Source organism: Typha angustifolia, chromosome 8, assembly GCF_048772165.1.
Source record: "Typha angustifolia cultivar Huaian chromosome 8, ASM4877216v1, whole genome shotgun sequence".
In the NCBI taxonomy this organism is placed as follows: Eukaryota; Viridiplantae; Streptophyta; class Magnoliopsida; order Poales; family Typhaceae; genus Typha; species Typha angustifolia.
The window spans coordinates 13,449,021-13,464,933 of NC_133246.1; the positions used below are offsets into that span (position 1 = coordinate 13,449,021).

The window sequence follows — 15,913 nt, forward strand, 5'->3', positions numbered from 1 at the left end:
CATCACAATATTCAATATATGGGGAGGTAGATCTGAAACAGGTAGGATGTGATAATTTCACCGGTTTACGATATTTTTGGAATTAAAATGCAATAAAAAAGTTGGGAGTTGTATGGATTAATTTATGATATGTTGATAATAACTCTTATTGCTGCTAACGGTGGGTTGTTGGGGCAGTTGGTGGTGAAGTTAAAGAAGCAACAAAGATCTGCTGCACTTGAACCTTAAAAAGGGCCCACAAGTGGTTGTTGGTTCTCAAATGCATGCAGGATTGCAGGCGTGATGGATTGGGATATTGCTACTTTGCTACTTAGTTTGCTATTACCTACTCCCATTTCGTTTCGGAGGATGTGGAACATAACTTTGCTACCTACTACCGTTTCAATTTTTTTTTAATTTATTCGTTTATACTCTTTTATCATGCATATGTAGCGCTACTGTATGAGAGAACCGAGTTTTTGATTACTAGATGTGTTTGAAAATCACTGATTCGATCGATACTTTTTAAATATAAATTACTAATTGAATCGATAATTGACATACAATTCTTTTCAAAAAAATTATATAAATTACTTTTAATTCTCATTCACTTGATACATGGATCCGCCTCATCTGAATTTTAACTATCTTCTACACTTTTTTTTCATTTAATTTCTGGTACAACAAGAAAATAGTATTAATATGATAATCAAGAGATCCCAGGTTTTTGTCATTATATTGCTGATATTTATTTGCCAATCATATTCATATGTTTTAGGTACATTTATGACTTGATATTTACAAGATAACCCCCAAATAGTGAGAGCTCAATAAAACCAGCATGAGTAGTTGGATATCAGCGGTGTTTGGTTTGAAAATTAAATTTATTGAACTCAAACACAAGCTAAGTTGTTGAAAAAAAAAAAAATGAGCTGAACAACCTTGCTCGTGTTGAGATCGAAAAGATCGGGCCAACTTGTGTTTTAGCTCATTTAGCTTAGCGAGCTAAGCCAAGCTCATTCGGAGCTTAGTTTTATTGAACTCAAGCACAAGCCAAGTTGAACAAATGAGTTGAACATCCTAGCTTGTGTTCAGCTCAAAAACATCGAGCCAACTTGTGTTTTAGCTCATTTAGTTTGGCGATCTAAGTTAAGCTCATTCTGAGCATAGCTCAACTGACTAGATTAATGATCTAACCATTGAATCCCAATCTAAAGGCTTAGATATCTATCACTTTTAATCAAGTTTCAACCGTCAGATTTGGGTATATAGATCAAGATTAGGTTATCATGCCAGCGAGCTAAGCTTTGTTCATATTTGGCTCGTTTATATTTTGCTTTATATTTAATTGGAGTTGCTGCTGTCGTTGGATTTGTTCAGTCCCAGAAGTGGAGATTATTTGGATCCCAAGCCCCAGTAGTTAAACTTACACTTAAATATGTGTAATCTTATGGACTGGGTGAGGCCTATGAAACGAGACGAGGGCCTATCTGAGAACGTTAGGAAAATTTTCTAGAGGAATTCTAACATGTAGGAATTGAGAAGTGCAAGTAAAGAATTCTATACAGTTATTTTTCTTAGGATTTATTTAATTTATCATGTTTGGTTAGTAAATTTTGGAGTTAAAACATATAGAAAGAAGAGAGTGGGAGCAGGATTTGGTGGTGGATGGAAGAGAGGAGAACGGTGATGTGAGAGAGCCTAAAATACTTTATCATATAATTATATCAAGCCAATTCGTATGATGGTCGGATTGAGTCTAGACTCATCATGTGGTCGGATTTGAGTCCGTAGGAGTTGACTCTGGCCAATTGCTTTTAGAACTGTTGCTGCATTTGGTTTTGTAGGGGGCCCAGTCCATTGGGGTTAGAATCGTCTTGTAGTCTTCATTTCGCGGTGGCTTCTTGATCCGTCTAAGCGTCTTGGATCCAGTTTTCGTCAAGCTTTTCTCTGACCAATCTCCCTCACCGTCGCATTTTACAAGGTGAGAATTTTCATGGCTAATTCCTTCGTTATGCTTGGAAATTTCCCAATTGCAACTTATATAATTGCTGTACGATATGCTCAGTGATGTGGATTGCACTGCGAAGGGCAATTAGGGCATTCCATGGCTCACAGAGACAAGGAGCGATCGCTCTTGCTTCTTGTGTTGTGATCTTAATCACAACCTTAGTTCTAATTAGAGGAAGACCCAGTTCCCCTTCTGAGCTCCCGAGCACTTTGAAATGGAACAGCTCTGAGAATTCCACCCAATTCCAGCCTTCTCTGCAGTCCGTGAACGGTACTGATGTCATATGGCAAATACCCACTTCGCCAAAAGCGGTTCTTTTTATAGCCCATGGATGCAATGTCCGAGCTACCAATTTCTGGGATAAGTCGTCCAACTGCCCAAGTTGCGATGGATTGCCTGAAGAGAGAATTTTTGTTCTTCAAGCCCTAGAACGGAAATTTGCGGTATTGACCATCTCTAGTTTGGGGAAATGTTGGTCATTTGAAAGGGAGATGGAGAATGTTGAATGGATCATCAAATGGTGGATTCGAAAATATAAGCTTGAGGGTCTTCCCGTTGTGGCTTTGGGGGCTTCTTCTGGTGGGTACTTTGTATCTGCACTTGCTGCTAAGATGAAGTTTAGTAGCATCACTATTATGATTGCAGAAGGACTGTTTGATGATATGGGTGCACCAAAGGGATACCCACCTACTCTTTTTGTTCATATGCCGAAAGACCGCATCAGGATGAGCTTGGTAGGGACTAACATGAAAGCTTTAAAGAATGAGGGAGTTGAAGTTAAGGAGATTAAATGTATGGAGTTCTCTTTGACTCCAACGTATTTATCTGATAGGATCCCTGGTTTGGGCCAGAGCTTTGCCGTTAAGTTCCTTGAGATTTTTCGTCATAAGGGATTTGTGGATGACAAGGGATATATGAAAAGTGATGGTCGGCGTACTCCTTGGAAGGACGCTCTTAAGGAGAAGAATCTTTTATCTGAGAAGTATGGCTGGATTAATCATGTGGAAGAAGAGTTAAATCTTGCATATGGGTACCATGAATTTTCAAGTTTACAATCTGATGATATTTTTGAATGGTTTGAGTCCCACATGAAGTGAAAGGGACAAGTAGTCTTTGAAGTTTGGCCCTCTTAGGACATGGAACACTCATTATTTTCAAGTTCCCTGATAACAAGATGATGGGATTTTTTTCAGGATCTTCTTCTTCAGGAAAACATGTTTAAATCTGCTGAGTGTTATTAGCTTTTTGAATCTGGCTAGGAGGCTTTCAGGAAACTTTGAAGGATATTGCACGATTTGTTCATAACATGGCAAGCTTAACCTTCTTTGCCAGGACATCCCAAAACATGTCAATCTTGGTTATACATCATCCCACATAGTGCAATCATAACATGGAAACTTCTGATACTTAAGGTATGTTTTTGTGCTTGTTTGATCTCCTACTTATACTTCTATACTTGGATGTAGCAGTGTCAAATCAGTCCAATTGTTCTGAAAGTGTGAGAAACTTGTAGCAGTCAACTGTAATTTCTTATTTGAACATTATTTAGTTGTCATGGCAATCCTTCATATTGCTTACACAGCAGTTGTTTGGTATTATGAGATCTTAGCCATTTAATTTTATCCATAAACCCTTAACTAGTACCAGATGTTTTCTCTCAATATCTAAAGCTTGTAAATCTAGTTTACAGAGAAAGGAGATTTTTGGCCAATTATGTGGGTAAACGCCGCAGTTCAAAGAGAGCTATCGTTTTATCTTCAAGCTAAGCATATTGGTACTTTTCAGTTAATAGATGAACTGACAACAAATGCATTTCTCATGAGTGGTCAGTCTCTTCTGAAACCTTCTGTGGATGCCTTTTTATTATGATTTTGTGGATCTAACACCCTTCTAATGCTGCCTTAATGTTGGATAAGACTGATATCCTTTGCTTATAGCCAGAAAAGACTGTATGATTGCCTTTATTTGGGTCTATACCTGGATTCAGTTTCATCACCACTTACCAATTAACATTTGCTTTTTGAATGTCTTAGAATGTGTATTTGTTTTAATAAGTGAAGTGTTGGTGAGTCTTCAGTGCAGCTATTTGTACAACCAGAACAAGAGTAGATTAAATTGAGTAGCTTCTTAGAACAGATAGCTTCTCCATTTTGCATCTTCACTTGATATTGTAGCTTTAGTTTAGATGTTGAGCAAGATAAAGTTTTCCTTGGGCAAATTCCATGAGATGAGGCAATATAGGCATGCATGAAAGATAATACAATTTCAGGATCATTGTTTTATAACTGCTGATAATTATTAAATTTAATGACTGGCTAATATTTTTTTTTGGTGTATAAATAAATAGTTTATATGTAAAGACCAAATTAGTACTTTTATAAAGCAGCTTATTCTTAAGATTAATGAACTAGATCACCTGATACAGCTATGCTTAGATGAGCAAGAGTATAAAAAAAAAAATTCATAAATCCAATACTAGAATTAGCCACACCCAGTCCACCCCCCACTATGGCTTAACAAAATTGAAGCTCTCCTACTGAGGATCAACCAAAAAAGAGCTCTTTTCCTCCATAGGAATAGGCCATGACACCTCCTCCTGTTCCAAAACTCATCCAGCCAGATCCAAAATAATCCCAATTCTTCATTTCCTTTTTAGCAGACCCCCTAAACTACTGTCAGTTTTTAATAGCCCTTTTTTATATTTTCTGACACTTTAATCCTATAGTTGTCTATTCAAAATTTTCATTAAAAAAAATACCCTGTGATTTAATTTTAGGCCATCTTAGGACTCATCTTACACTTATTCAGAGGGAGATAAAGAGAAAAAAATAATTATTTTTCTACGCGAAGCCGGAGATATTATAGTTAGTTGAGAAAAAAAAGGAAAAAAAAACCTGTGAAAATGGATAATAAAGCTAATGATGTACGATTAGCCCCATATTTTCTCCAACAATCTTAGTATCCAACAATCTTAGTATACTTGTCAGAATCAATAGAGCTAGAAAGAAAAAAAGAGAGAAAGAGAGAAGGAACTCCAAATCACATTTCAGCACAGGAGAGACGACAAGGTGGGACACTGCAAGCAGGTTACCGTTGGATCCCTAGGATCTAGCCACGTGTCCGACAATCATTTACAAAAGAGCGATGCTACGTAAAGTCGTAACGGAAGAGCGAGCCGTTATGAACACCACCATGCGGCCAATGCCATGCGCCTCGCAGGGCGCCGGAGAAATTATTGCGTTGATAAAATTAGCCACCTCTCATACCATCCACCACCTCCTCCTCTATTTAAACCCCACACCATTCTCGCTGCCTTCCACTCTCGCTCTCTCTCTCTCTCTCTCTCTCTCTCCCTACAGAAAAGAAAGTGATCACTTAAGCTATTCTTCGTCCTTCTTTAATTCTTAGCTCACTAAGTAAGTGCTCCGGAGGAGATGAGGAGCGGTTATAGGCATGCCATTCTTCTGCTATTGCTTGCTCTGGTGACTAATAAATGTTTAGCTTATGATCACTTTGTTGGTGCCCAAGATGGTTGGCTGCCTAACCCTTCTGAAACTTTCGACCACTGGGCCAAGAGGAATAGATTTCAAGTCAACGACAGGCTTGGTACTCTCTCTCTCTCTCTCTCTCTCTCTCTCTCTCTCTCTCTCTCTCTCTCTCTTCCAACTTGGTTTTCTTGTAGTACTTTTTTAACATTTCTTTTCTATATCCTAACGCCTTGTCTTTCATTTGTCTCAAATGTGGGCTCAATAAGTATTCAAGTATGACAAAGAAGAGGACACAGTCCTGGAGGTGAGCAAAGAACACTACGAGTCATGCAATGTGACCAACCCCTACCTTAAATTGGAAGGTGGCAACTCAGTGTTTGACCTAGCTCGCTCGGGGGCATTCTTCTTCATAAGTGGAAAACAGAGCAATTGCGAGAAGGGTGAGAAGTTGATCGTTGTGGTGTTGGCGATTAGGAGAAAACAGAGCCCATCACTGCCTCCATCTTCGGCGCAGGCGCCGAGATTTACTTCGAGCCCATCGCAAGGAGATGGCGCGTCGCCGGCTCCTCCTCCGTCGTTGCCTGATGTTTCTTCCTCTTCCTCCTTCTCTTATTCCTCTGTTCTAAGTGTCTCGAAGCTTGGCTTTGGAATAATAGCTCTGTTCCTGGGCAAAGACTTTTTTGGTTGGTGACTTTATAATTTGAATTTGGATCATTTTGTGCGCGTTAGAATGCATTGTGGCATTTTAGATGTTTATTAAGGTTTGAATTCAGAGTCAGATTATTGTGACATTTGACAGCTATTAATTGGTATTGATTGAAACATTCTCCTCGAAAGGACCAACTTGCTAAGCAATAAAGCAACAGTTTTATGATTTAATTCGTACGTTCTACACCATGATATGATGCAACTTGCTAGCTCTTGCCTCTAGTTGATTGGAGGAGAATGTTTAGTATTAGTAATTTAACTACGAAGAGGTCCATCACTGTAACTTGGTAAATTTATGATAAAGATTATGAGATCAATTCCTTTGTTCGTGAACGTTGGTTGAGGTTAATATTTGATAATTTTTTCCAAAATTTATAGGTGAATAGTTTATAAATAATACATCAGTTTCATTTTCTAGCCTAGGATTGTAATCATAATAGTGTTCACAACCAAACCTAGGAGCAAATTTAAATCCATACCCTCACACAAATATCAAAAGAATTTACTTGGGATGATGAATTGAATGCACCATGAGTTGTGACTAAGTTTTCTTGAAAGCTTTATCTATTGTCGCCATCTCTTTGAAAAGGTTGGCTAAGTTGCCTTATATACTGAAGACCCTCTTATCCAACTTACAGCATGCAAGCTCTATTAATTACAAAAACAAAAATTGACACACATGCCCTGAATTAGCATACAAAACCACACCCATAGTATGATTTCCTAAGTAAAGATGTTATTATTATCTCACCTAACCTTACCAACACTATAAGAGTTTCCCTTTGCCAATGAAGAGTTCTACCTTACCAAAGTCAGCAACAAGACTTAAATTAGAACCAAGGATGTAATTTTAAGCAGCCCATGAAGAAGACATATGCAAGCCTTTGTAAGTAAAAACCTAATCCACAAACTCTAAGTTTTAACTTTTAAGTGGAGGGCAAAGATGAGAGAAAATATCATATTCATACACTTTCCTTGTATTTAACTTCAGAAATACCTTTTCTTTGACCGCATATACCATCACAAGCATTATACTCTGCCCACATTTCTATTACAGATGACCAGAAGCAGCATGACACATGCAAAGATAATAAATTTATATCTTAAGAATTTAAAGAGCTATAGAAGAATTAAGTGTGCTGATGTAGGATACCAAGATGGTAGTAAATTTAGTACGTGCCACACAAAAATTTCTCAAAGAAAATGTTACCTTTTAACGAAAAATAGGAGCAAGAAACAGACTGCCCATCAAAGGAATTACGAGACTACCCGAAGCAAGATTGATTTGGACCAAAGTCCATACATTTAGCTCCAAAACCACATTCCAACCCTCACCTATATCTTTGGACCAAAGACCAAAGTCCCAACTCTTTTGGATATCCAGCTTAGGACAAGCTCAGGCATAGGCAAAGGATTACTAAGGAGCCAAATGCAATAATTTTAAGTGCCTGGAAGCTCTTGCTTAACCTTAGCGAGCTAACATGTTTACAGCACTGAAAGACACATACATGTAGTAAGTTATCTTTTACAGCTAAGAAAGCAAAATATCAAAGACAAAGAAAGAAAAAACATGACAAAAACAATAGAAGTTGGTAAGAAGACGCAAGGAAAGGCTAGAAACCAGCACCAACTTGTTTCTTAATATTTCAGTGACCGTGCAAAACCTTTTCTGCCGTAGACTCACCTTTTTCTTCTGAATCATAAGAACTCTGGCTCTAGCCCATAGAAAACTAATCAAAAGAACCACCATCTTCGTTGTCTCTTCTTCTGAATCAATAAAGAAACAATTTTACATTTAGAGAGAATTAAGTAGAACACACACACACACAGAGTTCAACTCATATATTGCAATGGACTTCACGAATGCTTTCAACTTACAACTGCACCAACAGATTAAACCATCAATCTCATGTTAAGAATGTTTTCACACTTCTTTTTCTGACCACTGATGGCTTAAATAAGTTAAAGGACAATTTTACTGCCCTGCCAAGGATTGGGATTCATCTAAGCATGAAGACTTTCATGGCCAGAAATGGTCTTCAGAGAAAAAAAAAGGAAAAAAACATAATATCTTTCATTTATTTTTTCTCTCAAAGAAAAGTCTTTCATTTGTTTAAATGATTTCCTTTTGATAAAAGATGTGACTGATTTGCAACATTTTAGACGATCTGTTAGGTGCGTGACTCCTTGAGGAGATCTGCCAGGTTAGCCACAGCGGTCACTTTGCTTAATAGTGCATATGAAGTACCTTTAAAAGATGAAAAAAACTTATGCCACAATACTAAAAATAAACAGCAGATTTGGTAGGGATGATAAAGCAAAAAACGAGAAGTAGAGAATAAGGTGCATGGGAACTTTAACAAGTAAATATTAGCAACAAACCAAAAAATATCAGACACAACAAACAAGAGGGAGAGGACTCGAACCTTATTTTCTTGATCTGCTTGTATGAGTATAGACTTCGGAAGAACTCCTTTTTCAATGCTCTGGGTGTATGGTTGCACCTTCTCTTTTAATAGATCATTCAACTGTAATTACATCATACATAAGCTTAAGTTAATCTTATAACACTACTATGACTACATTACATATTACACACATACACAACAAAACATTTATTTATTAAGGCATGTCTAGTGCATATACACACACATATAGTTAACATGTCGCTAGCCTGTACCAACTACTTTATAGAACAGTAATGTTTTATATTTTATATTCTAACATCCTCATTTATTAGTTTTGAAACATTTCCATAGTCTCACGAAATGGACTTGACTTAAATGGGTGAAAATTTAATATTTTAAGGCAAATGTGAACTAATAAAATTTGAACCAACTAAATCTTCTCTGATACAATATTAACTTGACAACCTCTCTAAAAGCTTAAGTTATTAGAAAACAATAACTTTTATATTTATAATCTAACATAAACTATTTTGCAATTGATGCCCTTGTAGATGTAGAATAGAGTTACCCACATGAAACTGAATAGTTTTTGTGGCCTTTTTTCCGACTACCTTGCAAGTTATGATTCTTATGTTTCTCCCAATCCCTTCCCCTCTCCTCACTTATTCATTTTCCCTAGATCCATCCAGGATTTAGAACTTGAAAAACAAATCTATAGCTTTATACAACCTCACAGTGTAAGTTTCATAGAAGAATGAAAGGAAATAAATAACGATATGTGCCAGTGAAATATCGGCACTATAGTTATTTTAGCCAATGTTGAAAGAAGAGACACTGCATGTCTGCATGTGACTCCTTTGTTCTTAATTTTTTATTTTCCCTAATTAAATGTTGACAATAAATCAAGATCGAGCTCTTAAATAGCACGCTAATGAAAATCATTATCACATTCAAATCAGGCAGTAGCAAAATGAATGGTGGCATAAAAGATAAAGGTAACAAAGAACACAAACCTTGTCCTGGCGCCATTTGGTTTCCCACTGGGAATCAAGTATTTTGTCAGCAATTTCTCTTTGGGCTTTAAGAAGAGTAGTCATCTCAAGCAACTTCTTTGGATCTTTTAGTTCCTCCTCAGTCCATGAAGATGAATTTAGTGGAAGGTCCAATTCCTAAAAATACTCTAATCAGAACTTAGAACAATAAAGACGTCTCTCATATTCTGTCTCTCTCGGAAATATGCATGCTAAAATTAATGTAAATATCATTCATCACTACTGAAATTGATTGAAATCATTTATCGAAAATACAGCCCATCTGAAGTGAAGATCCAGTTGAAGTGACGAAAAAATGAAAAATTCTATAGGACAAATTTTGCATTATGGATCTGGATTTTGGATGCCTAAATTATGAACAACAATTTTGCAAATATCAAGATAGGAGCATAAGGTAGCAGTGAAGTCACCCAGCAGTATGTGCTCCTATTTTAACAATATTTCAGTTGTCTCGTAGGCTGTCAGAATCTCCAAGGTCATAATTAGACATTTGTCAAAAATATTTACATATGAAATACATAGAAGAAACTAGCTAAACATAGTGTAGATACAAAGGTTATATTCTACAACAAAGAAGTTGGAGAGATAAATATGAAATAGGAAAGTAGGGAACCATCCTGAGGGTGTGGCGTGACAGTCTGTCCGAATCTGGTATGCATGCAATTTTCACTTTCAGATGGAAAACTATGAATTTAGCATTTTTTGAGACATATATATTAGAAATTCTTGAGCTTGTTAGAAATGACTTGAATATGCTCAAAGAACCATGAAAAGAACATGCAGCAGCCTAGCAATGGAAGATCACATTCTTAGTTTTTTACAAGAGAAAGCACATAAGTAGACTAGCAAGTACAAAAGATTCTACTTCTTACACCCCAATTTTGTGGGCGAGGAGGTACATCAAGCCTCATGACTTCTGCCTCTAGTGCTTTCTTAGCCTTGTAATAAGGAATATTTTTCACAATTACTGGATCCTCCCTAGCACGGACAGGATCTAAAGATATAAGGGCCTGAAAAAGTAGAAACCAGTATCAGAACACAAGAGGTAGTTAGTTCCTCTTGTTCGCGTTTATGAGAAGAATCCATAAATTCCACGGTAGTAGGGTAAGACTCACATCTTGAAGGTGCTCCCAACCAGGCTTTCGCTTCACAACCACATCTCGAAGTTGATCATAGCGCATAGATTCCTAAATAAATAAAAAATACCCATGAATGATCAACAAACAAGAGCTTCTAATAGGAGTCACCTATGACATGAGTTTCAACAGATTTGTGAATGCAAAGTTTACCCCAATATCAAGGTGGCACATAGTCAGAATTATGCTGGTTCCGAGTTTCTAATAGTAGCAAAAGGATTGTTTTCTCATGTAAAATGCTCTAAGTATATAGTTTTATTCTCCATCATGTGATAATTTATATAATAACTGCACCAATCTCATCTGCCTCATAACTCATTCCTATAAATAAAGAACTCCATATAATTAATTTCATATACAATACACATTTTAGATTCCGTAGGATAGGACAGATTGTGTGCGTCTTAATTTTCTATAATTGCTACTCGACTGTATAAATATGCATGTGGATGCTATATACAGGGATCAGTCGTTGCAGATTTTTCATCACTTCCTATAAGCTCCCTGCTAACCACCGACAATGCAAACTACTTCACTCAGATCCTTACAGCTTCTAGCACAATTTTCTATGTTAAGTCACTCCACTTCATTTGTCAAAGGGTTTCCAATCACCATCAATATTTCTAAAACTTATGCTTTAAAATTCCAAAGTGAAATTTCACGACCTTGAAAAAATATATTATTTTAAACAGCTTTGTGGCAGAGATAATATCAGGAACAAGTGAACAACATTATTAAAATCATAGATTGATGCAAATGACAAATTGTGACAGCATAAGCTACGGTCTTAGTTTAACTTGGTCCCTATTGTAGACTGGAAGCCTTCCTGCCAAACATGCAATGCTGTTATAGCGCATTCCTTTTGAGAGATTTAAACAAATCCTAGAAAGAAATGAATGAAGGCATAAAAAGCTTGTGCAATATTCAGCAGTAAAAAACCTGAATAAGCTAAATAAAAACAGTTAAACTGGAAAAGTTAAGATCAGAAAGCAAATTTAATTTGTTTGACCTATTAAAGTTACTTGTGATGCATGAATTAAATCTTGATGACAGCAATTTACTGTAATGCCACAGAACAGACTGTTATGAACTAAACAAATGTTTGACAGCAATCCACCTACCTTGTAGGCCCACCAAATTTTTTGCTTGACATCATCATCATAATTAAAACCTCCTAATACTTGTGGCAAGGTGATTAACCAAAAAGCTGCAACCTTTGGATCCCTCATGCTATGAATAATGTTCTGAGAGAAAAAGAAAAGCCGCATAAGCAACAGTACCAACAAACAGAGATAAAATGAAGAAACCAGTTTATCAATTAAATAATTATATCAAGAGAACTCAAGCAAGTTCCCTTGCACATATATGCATGGGGAAAGAAAAGGTCATAATACTTACCTCATAGGGATAATCCATCTTCCTCATAACATTATATGCTTTCCAAGGGGGCTCCATGATCTGAGTACAAATAAAAAATTTGCTATTAGCAAATTAAGATGTAAAACTAACCGTGTTTTGGACATTGCTATTTTTGCATTTCACTAACCCAAAGAACTACCAAATTATCATAAGAAGCAGAACTGCAGGAGAAGTTATAAAGTAGAAAAGACTAGCAGTATGTTAAGCATATGGGTTCAGATTATTACAAACATTTTGTTTCAAGATCAAGCTGTTATATTTGTCAGTTCAGATTTGGCAACATAAGGTTCAGACTGATAGTGGACCTAAACATAGGCACATAGTACAAACATACTGACACCCATATCCAATCCTAGGGCACCATGAAATAAGAAGAAAATCTTATCACAGTCTAGAAATTGTAATAAATTTCTTCAATCAAAATGAAAAAAACTTGATCTGATTGGTTTTTATAGCCAGCATTCATCCTGAGCCAGGATCGAACTCACTTTATCTGATTGGTTTTATAGTGAAATTACATAATGGAAGAAACTCCAAACTCCAAAGCATCCAACACTTCCACAAAAAATAATTTACATAATTTCAGATGGAAGAAAGCTAAATATGTCTCATTTTAATATGGTTTGGGTTTCTAAAGGAGAAAGCAAGTTTCTTTTCTTAAAACCTTTAACTGGAATAGTTGGGACAAAAGAAGTTCCTCAAGATTTCACGAAAATAGGAAAAGAAACGATTTAACCTAGAAGCTGCAATAAAGGATTAAACAGCTTCAAAAAGAACCCTCTATGAATAAAATATTTGATAATTTTGGAACTCCTATGGTCAACAGTGAAAACTTGATGGCGCTATCACATGGAAGATCTAAGTATCAACTCTGTTAAGCAGTCACATGATTTGTTAAGTTAATGATTAGTCCCAGTTGGTTGCAAACTTGCAACTTTCACACAGCCCCTCAACCATATGTCGCCCAGATTCAAGAACCACATATATGCTAACCCCAACTTGTCAAAACAACTTTACCATGTCCATGTCTACAAATTTTGCCAACCCAACCACACTTTCCTAGAACAAGCAATAAACATATGAGGACATAAATTAGGCGGCCAAGCTGTAAAGTGAGTTGATATATTTTTTTTTTCGTTACCTAATTGAAGAAACACTGTAATCCGAATGTGATCAAGACAGTTCATTTTAAAGCTAAGTAAGAAGATTAGCTAACAATATGACAATAACCACAGTCAGCTTTACCTTTCAAATCTTGAAGAATAATTTGCAAGAATATCTGTGTAGTGTTGTAATCTTACAATGCTATTCTATAATAATTAGATTTTTTGAAACAAATGAAAATTTTGTTCCTGTTATTGAAAGCTTATATCAACATAAAGTTCAGGAAAAGAAAATTAATGTATTGAATAGTGTCAAGAGATATGGATAATTTCTTCTTACTTCCAGTCCTATTGCAACTATTATAGGGATAATTTTGGGAAATAGGAAGCTCAACTACATATATATCCAATCAATCAAAAAGGTAATACAGTAAGTCTACTTACATCATCTGCAGATATCCTGATTTGCAATCGATGTTTGCACTCCGGGCAGTTCATTACACCCTGCAGTATTAGGTCATAAAACATATGGAAAAAAGGAGAAAGGCAACTGCCAAGAATATGTATAAGGGGATGATGCAGCATATGAAATTAGTAGAAGCATTAATACTTTGTTTCATTATTTTGAGATCTCATCATAATATTGATGTTCAGCACAAAGTACCATTCGCAGGAGGTCATGGAAGAATTTGGATTGAGCAGCCAGATAATAAAGATAAGATATCATTGTAAATTCGTAATACTGGAGTATGATGATATGATTCGATCTTCATAAGACTTGTGCAGAAGTTTAGAAAGACAAAGTACATATTGCAGAGTAATTAATTCACGTAAACTTGTATGTATAGAACATTTCAATAGATGCATAGTCATATAATGACACATACACATCAAAATACAGAACATAAAGCCCAACATATTGTCTTAAAAAAGATTGACAGCAGAATTAAATGACAAATGCAGTGTATCTAACTATTAAACATAAGTCAACTATTGGAGATAACTGTCTTAAGACTGAGATAATGAAAAGCTGATCCATGTACGAAACGAACTCTAATTAAGAAAAGGGGTTTAAACTAAACAGCTAGACTGAAGCATGAAATATGTATATATCTTACAGATCCATCACAGTCAGGACAGTCTTTAACTGGCAGAGGTACTGAAAGATTAATAGCAGAAGGAAGATGGACCAGCTCCGCACGATTCTCTACAATGGCCTCTGCAACATGTTCAGCTGTTGCCCGCTCCCCACTACAAAAGAATGTCAAGGAAACTGAACATAGGTCATTGTACATTACGTACTTACCACTTCGAATATGTTTGAATCCCGAAAGCGAAGATAGTCATATGCATAACAAAAATCATTTCAAGGAATTCGCATGTGAAGAAATACCAAATAACAAAGACAGAAGCCAGAGAAAGTAGCAGTAAGAACTTAAAACAGAAAACAATCCTCCATGAGAAAAAGAGATAGGCAGATTGCAACTTTGCAAATACCAACAAATTTCCAAGTACCTTTTTGGGCTGTAGTTTTTCACTTGATAATTCACTCTCCCTGTGCCTTTGCACATAGTACATCGTAATGCTTGCCATCCATTGCAGGTTCGACAATTCCTACAGTGCAAAGAAAGAAAATAGAAGGCAATGGCACCAGCTACAAATCCTATATCAGAGAGAGAATTGTGCTATTAATTGCAATTGAAGTGCTCAATTGCAGGTAATAGCAACTCACTACCCCTGGTAGTAAATACCACTAATCCTCCAAATAATTCAAGAAATCAACAAGAAGAAGAAAAAGAAGCAATCACCTCTGGCACAGCACCTTCTTCCCCAGCTCCAGCGCGATGTCGTACGTCCCAAGCGTCGCCACCAGCTACAAACCAACTCACACAAATTAGAGTTTCCCCCGAAGAATTCAAGAAAGTAAACGAGCATAGCAGACTAGAAGGGGATTGAATTCATTACAAAGATGGCGGAGAAGGAGACGCGAGAGGCGAGCTCGGGGACGCCGAACCCTCGAGGAGCGGATCCGGCTACGTCGTAGGCGAGGGTGAAGGGGGATAGCACGACCTTAATGGGGAGCTCGAGGAGGTCGAGGATTTGCTGGCCGTAGCGAGCAGCGAACACCTTGTAGTGCACCTCCGCGAACTGCTTCGCCGCCTTCAGCATCTTATCCGTGCCCCGCGCCATTGGAGAACTCCGAATTCGACGCCGAGCTCCTCCTCCTCTTCTAATGCCGACGCCGGCTTCTATGAGGAGTGAGTCGAGCGGGAGAGAGACGATAAGGGGAATGGATAAAGAAAGCACCTCCGGGGAATTTTGGGGGACGGGGAGGTTTAAGGGTGTTCTTGGTTCATTAACGGGTCGGATGGAAGGGTCCCCGCAAGAGTGGAACCGACCCGTTAAGGAAGTGAGCTGGAACGATGGAAACGGGCACATGGGCTGAAATTTGAGTTGGGCTTAGTCCGAACCCAATGCAAACAACATGTTAGGCCGGGTACGAGTCGGGTCTAGTTCCAAGCCCGACCCGACCCGACCCAATGATCCAATAAAGATTTAATTAGATCAAATAACCTTTACAAAACTCTGTCATAAAAGTTTAGATAATA

At 37.1% G+C, this 15,913-nt stretch overlaps 3 protein-coding genes across 4 annotated transcripts; 2 read left to right on the forward strand and 1 right to left on the reverse strand.

The window, feature by feature from the left end:
- The first annotated feature begins 1,845 nt into the window (after nucleotides 1-1,845).
- On the forward strand, nucleotides 1,846-3,585 carry LOC140766016 (uncharacterized). The gene is made up of 2 exons (XM_073105391.1): nucleotides 1,846-1,963; nucleotides 2,048-3,585. The coding sequence occupies exon 2, from the start codon at nucleotides 2,050-2,052 to the stop codon at nucleotides 3,085-3,087; it is 1,038 nt and encodes a 345-aa protein (XP_072961492.1). The 5' UTR covers nucleotides 1,846-1,963; nucleotides 2,048-2,049; the 3' UTR covers nucleotides 3,088-3,585.
- A 137-nt stretch (nucleotides 3,586-3,722) lies between these two features.
- Nucleotides 3,723-6,341, forward strand: LOC140766017 (early nodulin-like protein 3). Its single transcript, XM_073105392.1, has 2 exons — nucleotides 3,723-5,596; nucleotides 5,745-6,341. Exons 1-2 carry the CDS (start codon nucleotides 5,425-5,427, stop codon nucleotides 6,167-6,169), a joined length of 597 nt encoding a protein of 198 aa, XP_072961493.1. The 5' UTR covers nucleotides 3,723-5,424; the 3' UTR covers nucleotides 6,170-6,341.
- A 1,280-nt stretch (nucleotides 6,342-7,621) lies between these two features.
- Nucleotides 7,622-15,610, reverse strand: LOC140765978 (uncharacterized). Of its 2 annotated transcripts, XR_012105253.1 has the most exons (13): nucleotides 15,270-15,610; nucleotides 15,113-15,177; nucleotides 14,820-14,918; nucleotides 14,423-14,555; nucleotides 13,749-13,808; nucleotides 12,181-12,240; nucleotides 11,904-12,026; nucleotides 10,762-10,833; nucleotides 10,519-10,656; nucleotides 9,608-9,763; nucleotides 8,613-8,714; nucleotides 7,871-7,953; nucleotides 7,622-7,679 (listed from the first exon to the last, which is right to left on the reverse strand). XR_012105253.1 is itself a non-coding variant. In XM_073105338.1 (12 exons), the coding sequence occupies exons 1-12, from the start codon at nucleotides 15,492-15,494 to the stop codon at nucleotides 7,921-7,923; spliced, it is 1,266 nt and encodes a 421-aa protein (XP_072961439.1). In that variant the 5' UTR covers nucleotides 15,495-15,610; the 3' UTR covers nucleotides 7,622-7,920. The 2 variants fall into 2 exon arrangements, 1 of the variants encoding a protein (XP_072961439.1); XM_073105338.1 differs by having other exon boundaries at nucleotides 7,622-7,953.
- Nucleotides 15,611-15,913: the final 303 nt, after the last annotated feature.